Source organism: Corvus kubaryi, unplaced genomic scaffold (assembly GCF_017639235.1).
Source record: "Corvus kubaryi isolate FWS band 111438036 unplaced genomic scaffold, C.kubaryi_AGA036_p1.0 37387, whole genome shotgun sequence".
NCBI classification, from domain to species: domain Eukaryota; kingdom Metazoa; phylum Chordata; class Aves; order Passeriformes; family Corvidae; genus Corvus; species Corvus kubaryi.
The window spans coordinates 13,352,049-13,374,764 of record NW_024581129.1 but is presented as its reverse complement, the minus strand read 5'-3'; the positions used below and the strand labels follow the sequence as shown (position 1 = coordinate 13,374,764).

Here is a 22,716-nt window from a genome sequence, read left to right as displayed (position 1 = left end):
GTGGTTGGAATGCTGGGAGAGCAGGGCTGTGGGACTGCCTTCCATGTCCCTGCTGGAGACCTTCATGCAAGACTTCCTTAATATTCCTCCCTGTAAAAAGGATACAAAGGTATCTAAACACCTCTGCAGCACAGAAGCTGGATGTTGTTATTGTGGTTATCAGGTATAAAGTCCTGTAATAGTTACACAAATTGTTCACTTCTCTAAGAATGGCTGTGCAGAACTGGGCCTGGCCCAGGCTGCTGTCGGGGAAGGGCCTCCCAGCAGCTCTCAGTGTGTGTTTAAAGCCACCTGGTAAAACTGGTGTTTTCTCCCCCTCTAGCAAATCCTCTGAGTGGCTGTTCCCAGACTACCTTACCCCCCCTTCCCGCTACTCCTCCAGGAACCTGCTCTTCACCCACCCCAAAGGTGCGGGTGGCAGAGCTGGTGGTGGAGAGAATGCAGCAGTTCAAGAGGGTGGCACCTGAGCAGCTGAAACACAGCTTGGATGGGAGCGTGCCAAAGGCTGCAGCCAGCGGGGATTTCCCTGCCAGGAGCCAGGAGCAGAACCCTCCTGAGGATGGTATGTTTCTCCTCTTGGCTCTGGTGTGTGCAGAATGAGTGGCTGGTGAGAATGGTTGCCTGAGGAGCAGTCCTGGATCCCAGGGCTTTGTTCCTGGCTGGCCTAGTGGCTTGGTACAAATCACTCCAGATCCCTGAGAAAACATTGTTAAAAGATTATCCATACTTTTTTTCCAACTCTTCTCTAAGGCTGAGCTAACCTCATGTAAATTCTAGAAGAATAATTGTCTTTTGGAAACAGGTTGAAATTCCAACAGTATCAGTGAATGTGATCATCCTTCCCTTGGGACAGTGTTAGGCAGCTCCTAGGTATCCTCCGTCTTTGGTACATCTCCAGGCACTCTCTAAGGTGATATGTTCTGTGTTGATAAATTCAATTCACAGCAATTTTACTGTGGTTGGTTCTTTATAGATCAAGTCCCTGTTGGTTCTGTATGGACATGAAAATCTGCTGTGTTATACATTTTATGTATAAAATTCCATATTCTCCCCAGAAACTTCAGCCAAAACTGTCCCTTCACTGTCCCTGACATGTGATGCACTGTGAGCAAATTGTCACCTCCTGCTCCTGGGCTGGTACAGTCTTGGAGTGTTGGAAAGGAGCAGGTTGTACCTTTCCTGGTGAGAGATCAGGTGTGAAGATGCAAGAGAAAGCTTGCCATTAATTTTTGTATGTCTAGTTTAATAAGCTAATAATGACAAGTGTAACAGTTTCTCACCTTCCATAAGGATTTAGTTTTCCATCTTAGATCATTTCTGCCTTCTTTGCCAGATACCCACCATCTCCCATCTGTGGAACACGACAGTGCTCTGGCTTTGGCTCTTCAGCAGGAATCCAAGGACGAAGCCCTGGCAAGCCTGGAGGATGCAGGCTTGTTCTTCTGTCAGATCTGCCAGAAGGATCTCACAGCCATGAACACGCTGCGACGGGAGCAGCACGTCAACAGGTGAAGCACCAGCCAGATCTGTCTTTTCTGTCCAGTCCCCCATGGACTCCTCACTCAGCCCAGCCATGGAAGAATGTGGGATTCTGCTTAATGGCCTTGACCTTTATGGCTTGAATTAACAAATCATTTTAATGTGAAAGCAGAGGCTGATTGTCTTGCCCTTCAGGGCTTCTGCATGTGTGTGGCCAGGCCAAATCTGCTTTCATCAGCAGTGTGGCAGAGGAGCTGCCATTGTAAAGGAACTTGGTGATCTTAAAGGTCTTTTCCAACCTTAATGATTCCGTTAGTGATGAGTCCCTAATGCAAATTTTGAGATCTACTGATTTCAGCCAACAAAGTCTTTGCTCTGTTTTGCTAAAATTCATCTAAGGACATCCAGTATGTCATTGTATTTTAGCTGTTTTCTGAGGGAAATGTGACACTACTCAGAGAGATGACTCAATTGAAATTACTGCCCTTCATTTAACCATTTCCTTAGTGGTAAATATCAAACACAATATATTATGTACAGACAGCTCTTTGGAAATTAAAACTCTGTGCTCTTCTGTTACTTTTCAGAAACAACACATTTGAATGATTGTAAATTCTTAATTCAAGCACTTCCAGAAGGCAGGAGTGATGTAAATTGTTCAGTCCTACATCATGTTACCGAGTGGCTGCCATTGATCAGGCTTGTTTGCACCTGCAGCTTTCCAGGTGTTACTGTTGTTTCTGTTTTCAGCCATTTTGTGCTGCTTGAGAGGACAGAAGCTGTAAAACAGTGACAGTGTTTGACAGCTAGAAATGCTTTCTGGGAAGTCAGGCTTTCTGAACTATAAACATGTAATCATATGTTGAGATTACAAGGTTATATTAGCCAGGGATTTTTTGATAGCAGCCTTCATCCCAAGAGTGAAGCTGTAGGTGGATAGATGCACCGACACACCAGTAATCACCAGTGCTGAATGGTCTTAGCACAGCCCTGTGTGTGTCATTACCTAATCAGGGAGTGACTTTTGTGATAGGTCCTGCAGATCCAGGATTTCACACCCTGAATCTCTTTGGAGAGAACAGAAAGAGAACAAGTACAAATTTTTACATAGTTGTGGCCTGCCGGAAATTATTTGAAGTTCATCATGCTGCACTCTGGAGTGTGGTGTCAATTCAGCTGCTCCCTTTTCTGTTGACAGGGGTTTATAAATTAGGTGGAATGTTTGAATGAGTGCAGGAAGAGGGATTAGGTGATGGACACACATGAAGTGTGTTGTTCAAGAGAGGCTGTGGAGTCCTTATTCCTAGAGGTGTTCAAGGCAAGGCTGGAGTAACCTGGTCTGGTGGAAAGTGTCCCTGCCCATGGGAGGGGGGGTGGATCAAGATGGCCTTTAAGGTCCTTTCCAACCCAAACCATTGTGGCATTCTATGATTCTAAAGTTATTCACTGCACTTGCCTTTGAGCAATACGTTTTTAATATGCCTCTGAGACCATTATCTCTATGTAACTGTTCCCTGTTGTGTTCATCACAACATGGCCACATAATGCTTGTTTCTTTAGTGGATGTCCATGGCTGTTACTGGTATTAGAAGTGATTGTGCTTTTTATTATTATTATTTTTGTTGTTGTTATTATTATTATTATATTAATGACTTAAGTCCTAGCACGGACCCTTTAAAATCTCCATAGGTAAGCTTTGCCATTGTCTCCCAGGTGTCTGGATGAGATGGAAGAAGCACAGATGTCATCCTCCAGCAAACCAGTGGTCCCTGAATGTCCCATCTGTGGGAAGCAGTTCCAAACCTCACAGAGCCGAGTCAGTCACCTGAAGCGCTGTGCTGTGGAGATGGATGTGCCTCCTAATCTGCTTCTTCAGGCAGTGCAGTTGCAGGTGGCCACGTTTGGTGATGCAGCTCTTCAGTGTCCCGGGTAAGCTGGTAGGAAAAAAAAAAAGATGCTTGTTGCTTACTTTGGCCTGAGAGATGTTGGAGGTGGGGATGAACAGTAAATGCAAGGCTGACTCACACACTGGGCAAGCCCTGAGCTCAGAGCAGGTCATGTAGAGCCATGGCCCAGTACCAGGTGAGGAGGATGTGACAGTCAGTTGGAGAAATAATCTTAATTTCCCTCAGAAGAGGTCAGGTGGTGGATGACTTTAAAAGCCAGCAGGCAAGAGCAAAATGGGGAGTAAATAACCTTCCAGTGGTTTGTCAGAATGGTTTCTAGTCTGTGAGGCAGTCGCTCAGTAAAGCAAAATGGTGTGTTTGAGCTTACTGAGCAAACCACAGAGTAGGAGTGTGGAGCCTTCCTTGGGATCTGTGGTGCCAGGACAGCCTCAGCTCCTCAGCTCATGGCTGTCCTGGGAATGTCCTTTCACCCTGAGCCAAAGTAGAAGCAGGTGTGGTGTTTTGCAGTGTGCTTGGTACAGAGCTGCTCGCTTGGATTTGAGCAGAATCTTCAGAGTGCAGCAAGTGGTGCCTGAGTGAATTTGTAGAGGAGCTCGTGAAGTCCTTTTGTGCCAAGGAAGGACCATTGCCTGTTCCCTTTTGGTAGAAAAAATCATTCAAGGTAGAGATAGCAGATGCTTACATCCCAAAATAAGACTTCTCTAAATTACTCTAAGTTCCATGAATGATGAGAAATCATTTGCTCTATGCTAGGAAAGAAAGTACTGAATGCTTCTTATTATGCTTGACATGGGAATCTCTCTGAGTAAATGGAGCAGCTGCTCTGGAGTGCTCAGTGTTTGTTGTCTCTGATCCAGTCACATTAACTGGGGCTTCCTGCTGCATTCTTGGATTTCAGCAATCAGCCCAGCAGGGCAAAGCGGAAAGGCCCCTCCAACGAGGACTTGAGGAAAACACAGAAGAGGGCCAAAATGGAGCTTAAGAATGAAGATTTGCAGGTTGCCATGGCAATGTCACGCTCTCTGTTGGAGCAAGAAAAGCAGGAACAAGCAAAATCAGTTACAAATGTGAAACCGGTGGCTGCTTTCCCAATCAAATGGAAGCCAGGATCAGGTATGTGTTACAGCAAGTTAGTGTCTGAGGCTGTGTTATGCAGGAGTAACGTGGCTGCTCTCCACCAAAACTTCCCTGTTGGATACAGGAGGGATGACAGCCCTGTTTCTGGTTTATTTAAGCTGTCAGAGCTTCAACAATATGCAGTATCCACATGCAGTTAAGAACGGCTGCAGGATGTCCATGGTTTTGGGAATCTTGTGCTTTTTTTCACTGGTTTGTTATTTTGAATCTGTAAAATAGTCTTAAGCTGTTGTTTCTTGTAAACTGTGGAAGTGAGGAGAAATAACATGAAAATATGATTGTTATTTCTCCTGCAGTAGATTTTTTCCTATTCTTCCTGCTGCAGCCTGGATTAATGCAGCTTTTTCAGTGTTAGCTCGTATCATTTTGTCCTTTCTGCAGTGCCGTGTATGTCCAGTACATGCTGCTGAGCAGGTGCCTCGCTATGTCAGAGTGCAGAAGGGCTTAGAAAGGCAGACAACTGCCAAGGGAGAGGGTTGAGAGCTGTACAGAGGGGACACTTGACTCTTCATAACCCTGCTCAGGTCTCCTCCTGCCCATAGGTACTCCCAGTTGGATCTGGGGTTGGGCATTAGTAAGGCAAAGGTAGTAAGATACAGGATTTCCTAATGAAGGCTGCCTAGTGTTTGTGTGAGCTGTGGTTTGATGTCATCCATGACCAGAACACAAGATAAGGATTCCTTCATAGGTGTGTTGGTGGTTTTTCCTCCCTTTGTTGTGCAGCACTGCCATACAGTGTTGGAGGTTAGGATTTTCTTTTTTTCCTTTTTCTTTCAGGGAATTTTGTCCCATCTGTTGCCTAAGACATGATAAGGACCGGTACTTAAGAGACAAAAGAAGTGGCCAGGGTGGAAGGAAGGGTGCAGCTGGCTACTATCTTAGCTGAGGGCTTTTCTCTTGGGAAGGGCAGAGATACCCGAGATTTTGGCTGGGGGGTGAGGGGCTGGGCTCAGCTCCTGGCTGGTTCTCGGCATCGGAGGGGAACGGTCGAGTTGCTGCTACCGCGGGGAGAATTCGCTGCCACCGCGGAGTCCAGCCCTGTACTGCTTCTTCCTTACCGTGGGTGAGCGGCCGTTGAATTGGGACCTTATTAACCCCCGATCTGACGGGAAAGGACCCTCACCATCTACTCGGGTGCCTCAGGGGAAAAACCCGGCCCCCCGAACCCCACCCTCTTCCCGGAGGGCGCGTCTCCCGGCTGCTGCTGCCCAGCCCCACTGCTTTCTGCTGCTGTCGCCTCGGGCTTTTTTTCTACAGCACCCCGTGTCTGCCCGACTTTCCCCGCAGCTCCTGCTACGGGATATATATGTAAAGAACTGTTATTCCTTTCCCCATATCTTTGCCTGAAATCCCCGTAATTTCAAAGTTACAGTAATTTAGAGGGGAGGAGGGGTCACGTTTTCCATTCCAAGGGAGGTTCCCGCCTTCCTTGGCAGACACCTATCTTTCAAACCAAGATATACAGGCAGCGTTCCATAGGGCTGGGAGGCTGCATGACTACCAGTGCTTTCCATAATGATCAGATTTAGTGGACATGGGAAGGCCCCCAGAATGCAGCAGACCAGTGTGAGGAGGAGTCACTCTTCTCCAGAGTTCATTTGTCCCGTAAGGGCTATCTGAGGTTTTGGACTACCTGCACAATCTTAAGAGTTGTGTTCTCATGCCTTTCGGTCAACTCTGATTACAGTGCTGAAGAAACTGCTGTGTTGATCTCCTCTGCCCTGTGTGTTCAGCTGTTTATTTATTTGGATTCCTTTTTTTTTTAAAGAGAAAAAAAGGCGTAGAAAAGGTGCCAGTGCCCCTCCACCACTGCTGCTCCAGGACCCAGAGAAGGCCCACAAGAGGATCCAGGAGCGAGTAGCTATGATGCTGACAGAAGAGGTGGAATTCCCTCCCACCCCTCAGCTGCCCATTAGTAGGATTTTGGAAGATGAATCTGGAAAAGCAGCCTGGCTCATGCCACTGTCCAAAGCCAAGGACTGCTTTTTATGGAAGATCAGTGCTCTGACAGGACCCTGTGACCCTGGATCATTCTACACTGCAGACTTAACCCCTCCAATTGAACCCTGGAAGCCTGTGCAGGTGGGGTGCTCTGTTGTCCTTGCTCTGATATGTGTGTGCCCTAGTTCTTGATACTTGCCCTGTATCCCTTCTGTTTCCTCATTTGGAATGTAAACCAGTGATCCCCTCTCTCTACACACTTGCTGTCCGTGACCTTTTCTCCCCTGGTCTTACACAGTCAGGTTTGAGGATCTTGAGCTTTCATTTCTGCCTTTTGGAAAGGAGAAGAAGGCTCATGTTACCATGGTTTTTGAGCTTTCAGAAAATGAAAGGGTTGGAAACAGAGAGTACTGAGTAAAGGGACCCCATCCTGCTCATTATGCCGTTAGTTTGTCCATATTTACAGCAGCCTGACTCTTGTTTTTGTACTTGGCACTTCTCTCTGGTCATTTCTATTGTGAGTGTTGCCCATGTTGCACTCAGCAAGGACTGGGGGGAAAAGTTTAAACTGAAACTTGATATTTGCTAGCACAGAGAAGGTGGGAATGCCTGGAGTTGTACAGCCAAGTGTTTGCACTCAGCCTTTCCCTGTGCATCCCACTGCCTCCTGGTGCATGTGAGCTTTGATCCAGGTCTCAGTTCCACTCTTTCATTTTGTTTCCACCTGGATCTGCTTCTTCCAGTGCTCTGTATTTTTATAAAAAGTGCCCACAGGAGCAGACAAAGCTCTTTCAGTCTCTTTTCTCCGAGGAGGATATCCCTTCTCTTTCTTCCCTCTTTCTTCTCTTGAAGTATTTGCTGCTCCTGTTCAGAAACTGCTGTGCATATGTAGGTGCTTTATTTAATACTTCTTCCCTAGTCAAAGCCCAATGTTTCTCTGGCTTGTTGCAGGTTGAGGCTGGAGAGGAGGGACTCCCTTCTAGGACGTTTTGAGCTTTCATTCAAGCCAAAAACTGCCAGAAAAGTTTAAAAATAAAAAGCAGGAATGTTTTTAAAATCATGGCAGGAGTGTGTTTTTCCTCTGATTCTTTCCATTCACAGAAATGGCTGGACCATTTTTACTTAGAAATAAACAAGCAAAATTATTTTTTGGGAAACGAAGACCAAACCTGGAAAATACCCACTCCAAGGTGAAAGTTTGATTTAGTTACATGTAACTGCAAAAACGTTTCAGAACTCAGAACAGAAGCACCTGGAGAGCTTCAGCTGTGACTTTTGCCAGGAACTCCAGCTATAATGAAGTATTTAGATGTTGGATTGGGAGCATTTCCCCCATCCTTTCTCCCTGCTTGGCAGTTGCCTGCACAGATGTGCTCCTGGAGAAACCAACTTTTCTGCATTTTCTGTTCTGGTTTTCTTTCTTCTGTTCAGAGCTGTCTTATCTCTGGAGATTCCTTCATAAAACTGCAGAGAGCTGTTCCTCAGAATCCACTGTACCTGGGCAATGCTCTGTGATCCTTCATAGATGTTTCAGGAGTATGAAGTAGAGACCATACTCTGAGTTTTGCAAACACACAAAACAAGACCTAATGTGTCTTTTTTTCCTCCTCATTTGATCAGAATAAGCCAGAGAACCTCCAGCCACCAGTGGGGTCTCACCAGCCAGAAGTATCCCAGCAAACTCAGCCTGACCTCAGTTCTCAGGAACCCATTTGCACAAAGGTTGGAGGCCAAACTTCTGATGAATCCAAAGCAGGCCCCAGAGGAGATGGGCAGCTTTTATCCCCGAGCCAGAAGGACATTCAGACCCTGCAGGACCTTGTGGAGTTGGCCAGGGAAGGACTCACCCTTACTCAATGGAACCTTGACACTGGCCATGTTCAGGCAGCAGAGCAGCCAGGTGAGTTCTGGCAGCTTTGTGAGCCCTGCCCCTGATTCCTTGAGCTACACAGAGCCAGACTTAGGCTGGGCTGAGTCAGAGAGCCATGGCAGCACCCACAGGTTGTTGGTGTTTATCCAAGAGGTGATGTTGTGGGGGCACTTTTTCCTCCTGTAAGATTTAGATACAATCAATCTGATATTTCTGAAATTATTCATAAATCCCAGCTTTTAAGAGAACTCCTGGACTGCAGATACTAAATTTTATTTTAAAATTAAAGATATCAAAGTATTTTCTGCTAGGAAAGAGCCTGGATGTGTTCAACAGTTAGAACAAAATCTTCATTCCTTCTTATCTTGGGCATAGAAGAGAGCTGGAGAGGGACTTTTCACAAGGATATATAGGACAAGGGGGATCAGCTTCAAACCAAAGGAGCATTTATTTAGATTAGATACTGGGAAGAAATTTTTCCCTATGAGGGTGGGGAGGCCCTGGCACAGGGTGCCCAGAGCAGCTGTGGCTGCCCCTGGATCCCTGGCAGTGTCCAAGGCCAGGTTGGACGGGGCTTGGAGCAAGCTGGGATAGTGGAAGTTGTCCCTGCCCATGGCAGGGGGTGGGACTGGATGGGCTTTAAAGTCCTTTCCAACCCAAACCAGTCTGTGATTCTGTGGTTCTGCCTGGACAGCCTTTCTGTTATGTGCACTGTCTTTTCAGGTCTTGAGACAGTCGGATGAGAGAGATGCACAAGAGGGATGATTTTGTGTTGGACATCAATTACACAAACCTGAAGTTAATCTATGCCTACACAGGGTTGAAAAAATACAACACCTGGAATTCCTTTGTGGGCAACTCTAATGTCCCCAGTCACAGTTGCAAATGGTGCACAACTGCATATTTCAAGGGCAGTGGTACCCCTTAAAGTGCTCTGGCTCTTCAGCAGAATCTATTGTGTCTCCTGTTCATCTGTGAACAAGAACATGGTTACTAAGCTCACCTGTCTGCATTTGCACTTGGATATAATATTCCTCATTCCCCCTGCTAAACTGGAGCAAATGGTCCCTGGCTCTTTAATGTATATAAATAACAGTGGAATGGTGCTTAGGAACCCTCAGCCTGGCACAACCCAGAGCCAAACCTTGCAAAAAGGCATGAGGGAGAGAATGAGCCTTCAGCCCAGCCAACCTGGTCATAGCAGCTGTCCCAGCAAGGATCCTGTTAGGAGTTCTTAGATCATTCTGTCTCACAAGGAAGTTGTATGTGATTTGTGATGTGCATTTTCTTCCCTGAGGAGAAGAACTGACTCCCAGTGATCCTCCACATAGTGGCTTTGTGCCCCCATCCAAGGAGAAGAGCCTTCTCAGGAGCAGCAGTAAAAGAGTAAGGATAACCATTTTTTCCACTCTTTATAGATTCATCTATAACAATAAAGCTGTTGCATTTGTGCAATTCAAAAAAGTGTGGAATATTTCCCATTCCTTTCTGTGGAAACAAAGTGGTGCTTAAGGTTCACAGTGACTGAGGATTCATCATGGGCACAGGTGAGATCAGCACACCTGGGGTGTTCCATCGATGCCCACAAGAGCCTGGGGATTTTTCAGTACTTGTCTTACCTGATGGGAGATGATTTAAATGCCAGGGAACAGAAGGCCAAGCTGAGCAGGTTAGAGAATTGTGTTGTAGCACTGAGTGTGGGGTTAGGAACCAGGGATGCAGCTGCAGCATGTTATGCAATACACTGCTTTAATGCCCAGGTTATCCAGGAGAAAACTGGCTGCAGCCCAGGAGAGACAGAGCTGCTGGTGCTCCCTCTGGGCTCACACACCAGCCAGAGCTCCTTCTTCTTCTGGCACCTTCCTACCCACTCTGTCCTGCAGTGGGAGAGGGAATTCTTGCAAGGACTGCTTGGTTTGTACTAAGTCCTGGCATAAAAGCCTGGTAGGTGATGTGGAATGGTGCAAGAGCCATGGAAGATGAGCAGATTTTGCTGCTAATTGAGCTTTTAAAGGGTTTGGTATAGAAAACCCCCAGTTGTGGGAACACAGAGGATCTTGTTTGAAAATCAGTGTGTGCTCTGTGGTGACTGAGAAACGCAGCCTAGTAAGTCACAGATGATTTTTTTATCAAGCCTGTATTGTTCTGTAGATCTCATCTTACCCCACATACCACAGAGGATGTGGTATGAAAGTATAATCAGTTTTATTCAATTGAAGTTCACACAAAATAAAACTAATTCATTTTCTTACCAAGGTCATTTACTTTATCTGATGAAACTTACTATCTTTTGTTTGATAGTAAATAATCATGCCATGAAAGGAAGTACATTTTGGTACTGGATAAATTTTGGTGCTCTGACAACATACTTTCATATTGTACTTGAAGGATTAAGATACTCCTAAAAGGAGACAATTCCTTGAGGTGGAAATCAGTATTAAACTTGAGCATCCCAGCTACTTGGTACAGAAACTCTAGGTATTCTTGGGAAGTATTAAAAAAAATTATCCTTAGCAGGAAAGTCTTGCTTTGTTTTTCTGTTAAACCAGAGGCCTTTAGCAGTACAGAAACTATTCTCACACTGTTGTTGAAACTCAGTTGCTCCCAACAAAACCAGTATGGTCACTTTTTCAGAGTCTGTTTGATTCCATTATAGTTTTCCTGAGCAAGTGAAGTGTTGTTGAAGAGCTGGATTGCCAATGGGAGAGATTTGTGCTTTAGGTGAGCACAGTGTAACCATGTAGAGCAAATGCACCCATTGCATTGGTAACACATCCCCTGTGCTGAAGACCCTTGGTCACATCAGTGGGCTCCAGTCTCAGTGGCCTCCTCAGTGTTCTGGTGTGTTCTCAAACACACAGCTCGTACCTGCTCAGAGCTGTCTTCTGGCCAGTTTCTTTGCCTTGCACAGAGAATGAAGCAGCCAGGAGGTTTCTGGCCTTGTTTAATTTCCCTATTCTTGATTGATAATTTTAGCATCAGCAGGAAAGCTGTTCTGGGCTCGCTGCCTGGAACGTCACATTGGGAGCCTGTGTTTGCTGGCGGCCCCAGAGCTGCCTCGCAGGTAGCCCACCTGCCAAGAATAAGAAAGCAAGAAGAATCAGTTTAGTTTCCAGACTGAGTTTCCTGTCTTCCCTTTGGAGGTCAGTCCACAGCACTGCCACAACAGGCAGAATGTTCCCTAGCCCACCTATGAAGGCTGGGAGAAGCATTCCAGTGTGTGCTGCTAATTCCCGCTGGCTGGAGCGAGTCGAAAGGTTGGCTCTCCACAGCCCACTGCTAATGTAGAAACCTGCTAAGAAAATAAAGAGCTGTGTTGTTCCAGGTGGAACTGCATCTCCTGCAGATGTTTCCTGGAATAAAACTTGCAATTCCTCAGCTCTGCAGTAGGTTTGAAAAGCACAAGGTCAGTGATCAGGGTGTTAACCATAAACTGGTTTCCATGTGCAGTCAGGCAGTCTCTCAACCCAGCCATGAGCTGAGGGTGTTTCACACTTCCCTGAAGCACTCCAGGGCCACCCCCAGAGCTGCAACACTAGGAGGGATCTGAGTCTTGAGAAGATTGCCTGGGAGCAGCTCCAGAGGAGCTGTCTTGCCATCCTTGCTCTCTTTGGCAGCATACCCCAAGCCTGACCTTGCCATCACCATAACCAGCCACAGGTAATTCAGCCCTCCCCAGAATTCTAGCAAGGGGTTCTGGAATGATAGTAAAAGTTGTGTTTCTTTTTTAAAATGGAGTGGAATTTTCAAAAGAAGTTTCAGTAGCATGCTCATAAATTCCTTTGAACTGGATGCCTACATTAGTTTTATTCTGTCGGGGCGCCTTGTTGCAGAGCTGCTCTTCTCAGCTGTCATTGCCAGACAGTGAAAAGAGGTAAGAAAGGCTCATTACCCCCTCCTGAGTCATCCTCTTTCCTTTTACCCTAATTATAATGAATTGAGTTCAAGTCTGTGGAAATGGAAGTTACAGTTGCTTCAAATTGTGGTGGGAAGCAGTAGACGATGAGGCCAGCCATAGGCTGTGGTAGACCACAGCAGGAAACACGTGGTGAGATCTGAGGGTGATAATGTGTTGTGACACAAGTACAGAAGAATACAACACAACTGCCCTTTCTCCACAATGAGCAGGCTGTGAAAAAGTAGAGGAAAACAAAGCAGGAATGTCTGTTAGACTTATCTGCTTGTCCTGTGGAAGACCTGAAGTTCATAAAGCTGGTGATTATCTTCAGGAGGCAGAGGTGGTGTTTCCAGGCTGGGGCCCCCAGCGCAGCAGTGGTGATAAACTGGGTTAGTCCCTTCTTATTTTTTCAGGGAAAGTGTTTGACAGCTGTAACCTAACACCTGTCTTTGTGTTCCTTCTGTGTCCTAGTCCTCTCTCAGGTTGCTGGCTCAAGATTTCGGTGCCATGGTCAACAACCCCCACCTGAGTGATGTCCAGTTCCAGGTGGACAGCGGGGACATCCTCTATGCCCACCTGTTCGTGTTGTACGCGCGGTGTCCGATGGCGGCTCAGGCTGTGAGTGCTGCTGGCATTCCTTCTGCTCCTGGGTAGGAGAGCCCAGGCTGCCCCCTCCCACAGCCAGCCAGTGCCCCAGACCAGCACAGAGCACTGCTGGACTTAATGGCAACTGCCTCAGGACCTGCAGTGGTTTTTCAGCTTAGGGAAACCGGAATAAATCCTGACAACGTGGTGAAAGATGTGCTGCTTTATCCAGGGAGGCTATGGGGAGTCAAGGATCCTTGCACTGCACCCATGAGCAATGAGGGAAGCTTCCCAAGTGCTTCTCGCTCTTGAATTTGTTCCTGTGCAAGCACAGACTGCCTTGTCCATCTTGGTGTGTCCTGCCTGTCACCCAGGCTGGGAAATGTGAGCAGGGAGTAGGAAGATTCTGGGGAAGTACTTTAAAAAAATCTACGCAGACGTTTTGTTGCTCTTGCCTTGGAGGTACCTGCACTGCCTGTGCTTTTTGCAAGGCTAGTGAAGGAGTTCTTATGTTCCCAGAGCATTTTAGGTTGAATAGCTCCCAGCCTGCTCCTATGCAGCTTCCAGATTCAAAACAGACCAGAGGAAGCTCATGCAGAGAGATGTAGATAACTCTGGAAATTGTGCTCTGGGAAGTAATTTGATTGCAAAACTAAGTGGTGAACTCTAAGGTCACCTTTGATATGTGTGACTAAGGCAAGTAGTTAAAAAGTTAACAGCTACAGGTCAGGAAGGACATGGCCTCTTCCATAGGGAGCTCTTGTAACTGCCTCATCTTGGCATCCTGGCCCCAGGGTAGGGCATGGGCAAACGGAAGGAGCTGATGGGAACAAGGATGAATGTAGATGTTGTGTTGCTTTATTAGCAAACAGACTTTGCTTTCTCTGCCCCAGGTACACAGCGAGGGGTTGGTGGTGGAGGAGGATGGGGCTGTGCCGACGCACCGGGTGCTGCTGAGCGACGTGTCGGCCGAGGCTGTGGCTGCCTTCCTGAGGTACCTCTATGCTGCTGACACCAACTTCCCTGCTGGGCTGCAGCCCCAGCTGCAGGCTCTGGCTGCCAGGTGTGTACCCTGAGCATGTTTTGGATCCCCTCAGGCTTTCAGCCACACAGACCCCAGTTTGAGATCTTGCGTTGCAGTTTTAGCGGCTTACAAATTCCATGGTGCTCTGCTACGTCTTAAATGAAACTTGCACGTAAGGACATCCTGCCCTCAGCTTTTCCACCTGTATGAGAGTTTCTATGTTCAGTATATGCTCAGCAGACTTTGGCTGAGAGTTTTGTCTCAGGATGGCTGTTGGCAGCTGATGTTGAAGATGATGAGCACAACTTCTAAATGTGATTCTCACTTTATCTGAACAACCCTTACAAAATGTATTGGATGCTCAGACTTTAATGTGTTGTGTCAGCCATGCTCCAGTTGTGGTCCTAGCCATGCACTAAGAGCTTGAAACAGGAGCAGTTGCTGAGGTATGCCAGGGACATGGCTGGGGCTTGCCAAGTGTATGTAGATGTGCCCTGTCACTCCAAAAAGCCAGGAATCTTGCACATGGCAGATACTATCCAGCCTCAGCCATTCCATGGGACTTTCCCATTGCCAAAGGGATTTAGTGTAGTCAGTCTCAAGCACAGAAAAGGAAGAATGTGCCTGATACTTTCATGTGAGTGACAGCTGGAAAAGGGTATTTGGAATTTTAGGAGTACACTGGATTTTGTACATCTTAGGAAACTGAACTCACCATCCTCACGTGAATTCCTTACAAAGCTCACAAAAGTGATCTGACAGCCAAATGGTGAAGAAATACTGGAGGAGGAAAAACTAATTACATCCTTGTTACTAGAATTGTTACTATTGTATCCTTGCAGGTTTGGTGTGAGGGAACTGATGGCAGAGTGTGAAAACAACAATGGAGAGAGCCAGGTGTCCTCCGGAGTGGATTCAGAAGATGATCTTATCTCTGTGAGGGATGAAGAAGATTGTGAGGACAGAGCTGAGAACTTCCAAGACCTCTTGAAGTCAGTGTGGGTGGGTGAAGATGAGGAAGAAGTAGCTATGCTGAACCCTGAGTGCCAGAAGGAAGATGATAGTGAGGTGGGAGAACAAGAGCTGGAGGAAATCTATGAGTTTGCTGCAACTCAGAGAAAGATGGCTCAGGGTGAAAGAGAGGTGAGCAAGGCAACATGCTGCAGCATCAGCAGCGACACCAAGGCAGCCCAAGGTACAAACCAGCAATCTGAGGAGGAAGAGGTAAAGAGACCTGAATCTGCTTCAGTAAGCAACAGCCTCAAAGGTCTGAGGGATGGCAACAGTGTGGAAAGATCTGAATGTCACTTGTCTGCACAAGAAGAGAAGATGCAGAATATAAATAGGTGCAAGAGCATGAATGATCCAGAGGCCACTATTGTGCCTCACCACAGTGAACCTCAGCAATGGGATGGAGCAGCCCATGGTGCTAATGAAGGAGGGGCTGTTGGGGGATGTAAGGATGTGAAGGATTCCAAGTCACCTCAGGTCTCACATGACAAGGCAGATCACTGTGAAGAGCAGTTTCCTGGTTTCCAGGGTGATACTGATATAAATGACAGCTATGAACGTTTGTTTTCTGCCTCTCAGGGGGATCACTGTGAGCCTTCCCCAGTGAAAGAAGTTACCAAAGAATCAGGAAAGTCCCCTAGTGAAAAACATGTTGGTCTCAATGATTCTCTTCTGTTCAGCAAGTCACAAAAAGACTGCTCTCCGTGTAAGAATAGTTTTTGTGTCCCTTATGTGTCCCTTTTTCCTGCTCTTGGCTCTTCACCTGCATCTCCAAAATCAGAGGGAAACTTTGCCAGGGAACATATGTCAACACCAAAGCAAAACAAAAAGGAAAAATCATTCCCATCTGATGAAATACACTCCCAGAAAGCCGAGGAGCCTGGTGCTGCATCAAGAAACGAGATCACAGTTTCTCCAGCTGAGCTTCCTCACAGCGAATCAAACAAGCATGCACATGTTCCAGTGTTGTCATCACCAGGCAGGACTCAGGATGCTGCAGCTCAGGGGATCAAGGAGGGTGATGTTATTGTTTTATCTTCTTCTGATGATGAAATGGAGTTACAACAAGGCAAGAAGTTGCCAGAATCTGACTCTGCTCTGAAGAAAACTGAAATCCCTGGGCTCCTGAGGTGTACAGATGTAGAACAAAGTCCTGAGATACCAAAACCTGACCATAACTCATCAGTCCCTGAAACAGAGCAGAGATCAACCCAGGTCTCATGTGGCAATACAGACACAGTGTGTGTAAGTGGCGATGTAAAGGTGTCCCCTGAATTTCCTCGCAGCAGACAAACAGGTGCTTGTACAGAAATCAAACAGAGTCCAAACCCAAGCCCTGGGAAAAGGCTCAGTGATGAACTGTCTCCAGGCACAGACTGCTCCTGGCTCGTGCCAGGAACACCAGTTCTGAGCAAAAGCAGAAGCTTCTCAACACAGACTCAGGTCACAAGTATTAATTCTTTAAAGGGTCCAGAATCTAAACTCAGCACAAAGAGTGTAGCAGCAGGTAATAGTAACCATGAAATGACTGGAAAGTTAATAAAAGATCATGAAACAATGTTGTCAGACAAACATTTGCCTATGGAGAACTCAGCCAATGGGAGGAGCCCACCCCACAGCCCAGCAGCAGAATCCTTTTCCAAGAACTCCCTCCCAGTTTCTCCAGTGGATCCAGTTCTCTTCTCCCCTGGCCACACCAACACAGAAGACAAATGTGCCAATATCTCAGGTTTACCCACACCAGTGCCTCCGTTCCAGGAGCAGCCACTAGAAGATAAAACAAACATCAGTGTGGTTGAGCTGGAGGACAGTGACAGGGAAGTAAGTCTGCCCTCTCTGGGGAGCAGTGTCCTGCTGTGTGAGGAGCCCCCAATCCCTGTTGATGACTGCTGGCATGTTGAGTATCTGTCACCAGTCAGAGGTGATGGGCACAACTCCGGCCAGGTCAGCCATGCAAAGACCAGCATGGCCAGCAGCCCCAGCCCTGGCTCTTGGCATGAGCAGGAGGAAAGCCCAGTCCAAGTGCAGGGAATTAAGGGCAGCACCCCTCTCCAAGGAAGTCCTGCTTGCAGGAGAACGACTTTGCACTGCCCTGAGAAGAGTCCTATTGAGCCATGTTCATCAGTGGGCAGCAGAGCCAGTTACCTGGACTCCAAAATCTGGGATGACTGGAATGGAGAAGAGAAGGAAGATGAACTTCCAGAGATTCTTCCTCTGTCTCAGAGGTTGGCAGCTGCAGCAGGGGCCTGTCAGTCAGATCCTGTCAAGACTCCTGGTGAGAGCTTGTATTGATACTACATTTATTAGGCTAGGTTAAACTGGTTTTATTTTAATGCTTATCTTACCTGTAGTTCACTTGACACACTGAAAGAGTCTTTGGGCCTTCTGATGCAAAACATTTGGCAGGGCCAGGCACAAAGAAGGTGCAGTCAGTTGCTGTGGGAAGGAGCCTGTCTAAATGTGGGATGCCTGGAGTGTAGCCACATGTTTCATTGTCACCAGTCCGTTGGTAGTGACAGTACTCCTTGCAGAAGCTGTGGGTACTTGGAGAGGGAAAAGCCAACCAAGACAGAACAAAACACAGGCTCCAGCCTGCTTGCCAGCAGGTTGATGTCATTGATGTCATTGTATCCAATTAAATATATTATTAAATATGCCATACTAAATTATTAGTTTAAGGGGTGATTAGAACATGATATGTGAGACTGGCTGTGCTTGACAGTATCAGTAAACTGGTATCATTAAATCAGTATCTAACTCCAGACCCCAGTAGCTTGATTTGCTCAGCTTTTTTATGCATCAAGTCTCTGTTATGAAATGTCCTTCCTGGGAGAAGGACCACTGCACAGAATTCAGTAAACATGGTTGTAACTGCTTTCTAAATGTTGCCTGTTCTAACAAAGCCCTGACTGGCCTCATTTTCAGATGTGACATATGTCCCAGTTTAAACTGTTTTCTGATGTAAAGTCAACGAAAACGAAATATCCTGATTAAGGGGGGGAAAAAAAAGTGTTGACTGTTCTGTCCAATGCGAAGCTGAGTAATAACTAAAACAGCTTGTAAGGAAGTAGTTGCTATTAAACGATTATTAGATAATATTAGATTTCTGCCACTAAGAGGAGAAGTTAGCAGCCATTTAAAGTCCTTTCTGTACTGATTCTCATCACAGTAATTTCATTCTGCTGCAGAACCTTCCTGTCAAGAGAACAACAGGTCCCCCAGCACTCCAGTGACACCCATGCCAGCTTATTCCATCATGGAGACCCCACAGCTGAAGAAGGAGCTGAGCAGGTGAGCATTACCTCCCCCAGGATGGCTCTTTACAAGAGGAACCTGCTGGCAAGTAGTGTGAAAGAAGGGGAACCATGGTGAAGCTCCAGCCATTGCTTTCTGAGGTCACATCACACTTTTCCAGCTGCACTTCCTGGCCTGAACCTCTTGCTGAGCTGTGACAGTGGAAGGTGCAGCGTTACTGTAACCTAAACTCCACGTTTCCCTTTCAGATTCGGTGTCCGTGCTCTCCCAAAACGCCAGATGGTGTTGAAGCTGAAGGAGATATTCCAGTACACTCACCAGGACAGGGACTCTGACTTTGAGGATGAAATCCCCTATTCCCAGCCCCTTCCACAGAAGTCCCCGGCCAAACGGCTGACGAAGGCAGGCCAGGCTGCGGGCAGGAATCGTTCCCTGAGGGCTCTGGGCAAGAGGAAACAGCCTGCCAAGGCTTCTGCAGTGCTCCCTAGGGATAAGGCTGATGGTGCATCCCATGGAACAGGCTGTGCCGAACCCAAGGAGAGAACTAAAGTGCCACATCACCCAGAAGGTGCCAAAGAGCAGGAAAGGCCACCTGTGTCCCTGGCAGCTGATGCCGAGGAGCTCCCGGCATCCCAGGATGCAGGTTCTTCAGTGGATGGAAGTGACATCTCCTTTGGTTCACAGAGGTGAGGCAGTGAAATCCTAGACAAAACACTCAGTGGTGCAGGGCAGAGGTGAGGTAGGAATGAGGTGAACAGAGGTGAGTGTCCCAGTGGCCTACAGTGGCCCTGCCTCCTCCTTGAGTGTGTCATGTGGAGGTCAGCACAATCCTACAAAAGAAACAGGCTCTGGATTTCAGTCTACTTCCCACTGAACTATTCTCAGGACACAAAAGGGCTGCTTATGAGCAAGGCCCAAATCTGGTATGCCTGGTCTGCAGGTCAGTGACACGGAGCACTCGGTGCTGCCTGAGAACCTGGAGCTGGAGTTAAGAGAGGACAGCACAGCACCCCTTGGCTGAGCCTGCCAGGAGGGAAGGGCCAGGAGCCAAAAATTCCATAAAGCTCTGGGCTGGGTGAGCAGGACCAGCACTGTCCTGGCTGGGATGGGCAGTTTGCAGAAGCCCTGCCATGTTCTGCCTCATTCATTTTGTAGGTGCTGGTAGTGCAGGGTCTGTGATCCTGCAGAGGGAAGTCATAGTTCTTCATCATAAGGGATTTGGGGAGCTCTGGTCCTGTCCTTGTTGGCCTGTTCTTTCCTTGACCTCTGGTCTGTTTCATCCTGCTTTTAGTTCCTTTGTGAATGGATTTGAAACCTGTGCTTTTGCATCTGAGGAGGAGGAAGAGGAGTTTCCAGCATCTCAAGCAGCAGCTCGGGAAGAGGAAAAGCTGGAGGCAATAAGGTGCTACATCCGCTCCAACACGGCCCTGTACAACAGGATTCTTTTCTATGAGCCCATCGAGCTGGCTGATCTGCATGCAGAGCTCAAACAGAATGGCATTAAAATTTCCAAGGCAAAGCTGCTGAACTTTCTGGATTCTCAGTGCATCACATCTACCATGGCCAAAGCCCGGAAAGAGAAGGAACAGAAAAGGAAGGGGAGCAGAAAACAGAGAAGGCGATACCAAGTGAAGCCCACTCCTACCCCCTGAAAATTCTGTACATGGAGGCCTTGCTGCCAAGCTGGAAAGTCCATTCCCAGCTGGTGCTCCAGCAGCAGGTGATGGATGGAGCCCTATTGCTCCTCATGGCCTGATCCCAGGTGAACGGGCCTGAGCTGCACTCCCATTGCCAGCCCTCTGCTCCGATTGCACAAACCCCCCATGGCTGCCCTGCCCTCAGCACACAGCTCACCTGGAACCTCTTTCCACCTGATTTGACTCTGGTGCCTTTTCTTTCCATTTTTTCTAATAGATTTTAGGTCCCCAACTTTTCTTTGTGCTGGTGCTTCCTTCAGTGACACTTGCCAGGACCTATTCCCTTGATCTGGGCTGTGAAATGCTTCACCCATCACATTCCGGGATTCAATCCACTGTCAAGCACTGCCTGTTTAGACTCCTGTGACTTCTGTATTTACTTCTTCAGCACAGTTTGCACTGCTGATTTTTAAGGCAGGGAATGCTGTGGAAATACATAAAAGGCCTTTTTTCTATACTTGCTTCACTTGGCAATCTCAACTAAAACTCCTAAATCTGTGTTTCTGAAATGGCTGCAGAACAGGGCAGGGGTTTGTTCTGTTCCCTTTGCAACACCTGCCCAAAGCGCCCCTGACACCCGAAGCCTCAGGAAAGCCCTTTCAATTGGAAAATCCAGTGGGATGTGTCCATCTGCCCACGGGATCTGTGTTCAAACCCCTCTGCTCCATTTCCTGAGCACCCTTTTCCCTGCTCGGGCTGGCCTGAGTGTGTCCCCAGCAGAGATGTCTTCAAGGAAATATTTAAGTGAGCACTGGAACTTTTCAGCACTTCTCACAGCTTGAGCTAAACCCACTGCTTGGAACAGTCCCGCTTCCAAACTGGACTGGTCCCAGTTGTAAAGTGTCTGGGACTCCTGGGGAAGTCTTGGACCCTAAATTGTCATATTTTATATATTGACCTTCACAACAACAACTGACTTTTGTCTGTTCTGGCAGTTCTGAGTGTGCAAAGGCTCACTGAACAGAATGGACACAACACAAAAAGAGGGCAGATTTCTGATATCTTCATGTATGTGGGACATACAATTTTTTTATACAGTATTTGGTTTTGATTTGATACAATAAACAATTTAAATCCTGTCCATTCTCATATGGAACAGTAAACAAACACATCAATGTATAAAAAACATGAACTTTATTGAACTAGACTACTCTTCCCAGCTTCAACTAGAGAGTGAGAACATGACTGGGAAGCCTATGCCTAAAGAAAACATCAACTATTTTTAAACTTGAACTCTTTGAAAAACTTCAGCTGGGGGTGGAGAAGACTTCTTGGAAACCTATTTCCTAATAACAAAGGGGTTCCTAACACCTATGGGCGGGAATGTCCCAGTGCCTGGGCTCAGCACTGGTCACACATTCCCTGCCATGTCCACCAAGCCCAGAGATGAGCTGGGGCTGGGGAGTCGGAGGAGAGGCGAGAGGTGGAGTCTGCTCTTCTGAGTGCCGGCGTTCCTTCGCCTCCTCCCTCTGGGCACTGGCCTCTGCCGGGAGCTCTGGAGCAGAGACATCTTCATCAGGGCCTGGTTCTCCAGCAGCAGCTGCAGCAGCTCCTCGGAGCAGCCGTGGCCCTGGCAGCACGGCCGTGCAGAGGCCCCGTGCTCTGGCTCTTGGCCTGCAACACCCAGCACAGGGAGCCCGATGGAGGGGCGGAGGGGCTGAGCCCTCGGGCGCTGCCCTTGGCCTCTCCTGCACAGAGAGCCTGGGCCCGGCCGGGCTGCCCCGGGCAGAGGCTGCAGCAAGAGCAGCTCCGGGCTCAGCCGGGCCCGTTCCTGCCCAGCGCCGGGCTCAGCCCCCGCTCCGCCAAAGCCTTGGCCGAAGGGCTGCCCCAGAGGCACCCGCGGGGCCTGCCCAGCTCTGCTCCCCCACGGGGGCCCTCGGCCCTCGCCCCACACCCTCCTGGCCCAAGGCCGTGGCGGCCCCGGCACCGGCCCACCTGCCTCAGCCCCTCCCTCACCTCTCCCCAGCGTCTCCTGAGCCCTCTGACAAGGACCCAGCCCACGTAAAAGCCCCTGAGAATCAGGGCCACGGCTGCGCAGATCCACGGCAGCGCCTCCAGGACCAGCATGGCGTCCCTCCCTGGTGCTGCGGCCTCCTGCTCCTCCAGGGCCTGGGGAAGCGCATCCCAGCTCCCTGTGTCCCCAGCAGCGTGGCTGGAAGGGTCCAGTGGCTGCACCAAGAGCGGCAGCAGCCGCAAGAGTCCCTGGCTGAGCATGGTGCTGCTGACGGACGAGCTGCCCCCGCTGAACAGGCTCTGGACGTCCTTCCCAGCTGACTTCTGCCTGGGCTCTGGGCACAGCGACGGGCTAGGGACACTTACCAACCACCACGCTGTCCCCAAAGGCTGTGATGTCACAAAATCAACTGGGGTGGAAGAGCCCTGTGAGATCACAGAGTCCAACCTGGAACCCATCTCCACAATGGCAACCAGACCAGAGCTTTGAGTTCCTTGCCCAGGCTTTGCTTGGATACCTCCTACCACAGTTAATCCACCACCCACCTGGGCAGCCTATTCCAGTATCTGATCACGCTTTATGGGAAGAAATTCTTCCTGATGTCCAACCCAAACCTCCCCTGATTTTAGGCTGTGAAATGCTTCACCCTTCTCATTCCTGGATTCAATCCACTCTCTCAAGCAGTGCCTATTTACACCCCTCTCACTTCCATCTTCACTTCTTCAGCACAGCTTGTCCTGCTGATTTTGAAGGCAGGGGATGTTGCGGAAATACAATGCCTTTATTTTTAACTTGGTTCACTTTGTAATTGCTACTAAAATTCCTAAATCTGTGTTTCTGAGCAGCTGCAGAACAGGGCCCTGTGGGATCATTGAGCCGAGCCTGTCACCCATCACCACCATGGCAACCAGACTGACCATAGTGGTCCTGTGCTAGCCACGGGCTGCTAGTGACAAGG

At 48.1% G+C, this 22,716-nt stretch overlaps 1 protein-coding gene across 6 annotated transcripts in view; it reads left to right on the top strand.

Annotated features, from left to right (window-relative positions):
- Positions 1-20,883, top strand: part of SLX4 (SLX4 structure-specific endonuclease subunit) — a 29,205-nt gene extending 8,322 nt beyond the window's left edge. For 4 of the 6 annotated variants that reach the window (XM_042037703.1, XM_042037705.1, XM_042037706.1 and 1 more), the window contains exons 4-16: positions 323-562; positions 1,334-1,508; positions 3,193-3,408; positions 4,285-4,499; positions 6,292-6,605; positions 8,085-8,364; positions 9,632-9,720; positions 12,704-12,850; positions 13,711-13,880; positions 14,684-17,127; positions 18,041-18,143; positions 18,356-18,793; positions 19,399-20,883. In XM_042037703.1, coding sequence (XP_041893637.1) covers positions 323-562; positions 1,334-1,508; positions 3,193-3,408; positions 4,285-4,499; positions 6,292-6,605; positions 8,085-8,364; positions 9,632-9,720; positions 12,704-12,850; positions 13,711-13,880; positions 14,684-17,127; positions 18,041-18,143; positions 18,356-18,793; positions 19,399-19,759 — 5,192 coding nt within the window. In that variant the 3' untranslated portion in view covers positions 19,760-20,883. The remainder of the gene's footprint in view (positions 1-322; positions 563-1,333; positions 1,509-3,192; positions 3,409-4,284; positions 4,500-6,291; positions 6,606-8,084; positions 8,365-9,631; positions 9,721-12,703; positions 12,851-13,710; positions 13,881-14,683; positions 17,128-18,040; positions 18,144-18,355; positions 18,794-19,398) is intronic. The other 2 variants (XM_042037707.1, XM_042037708.1) reach the window with 2 other exon arrangements.
- The last annotated feature ends 1,833 nt before the right edge of the window (positions 20,884-22,716 follow it).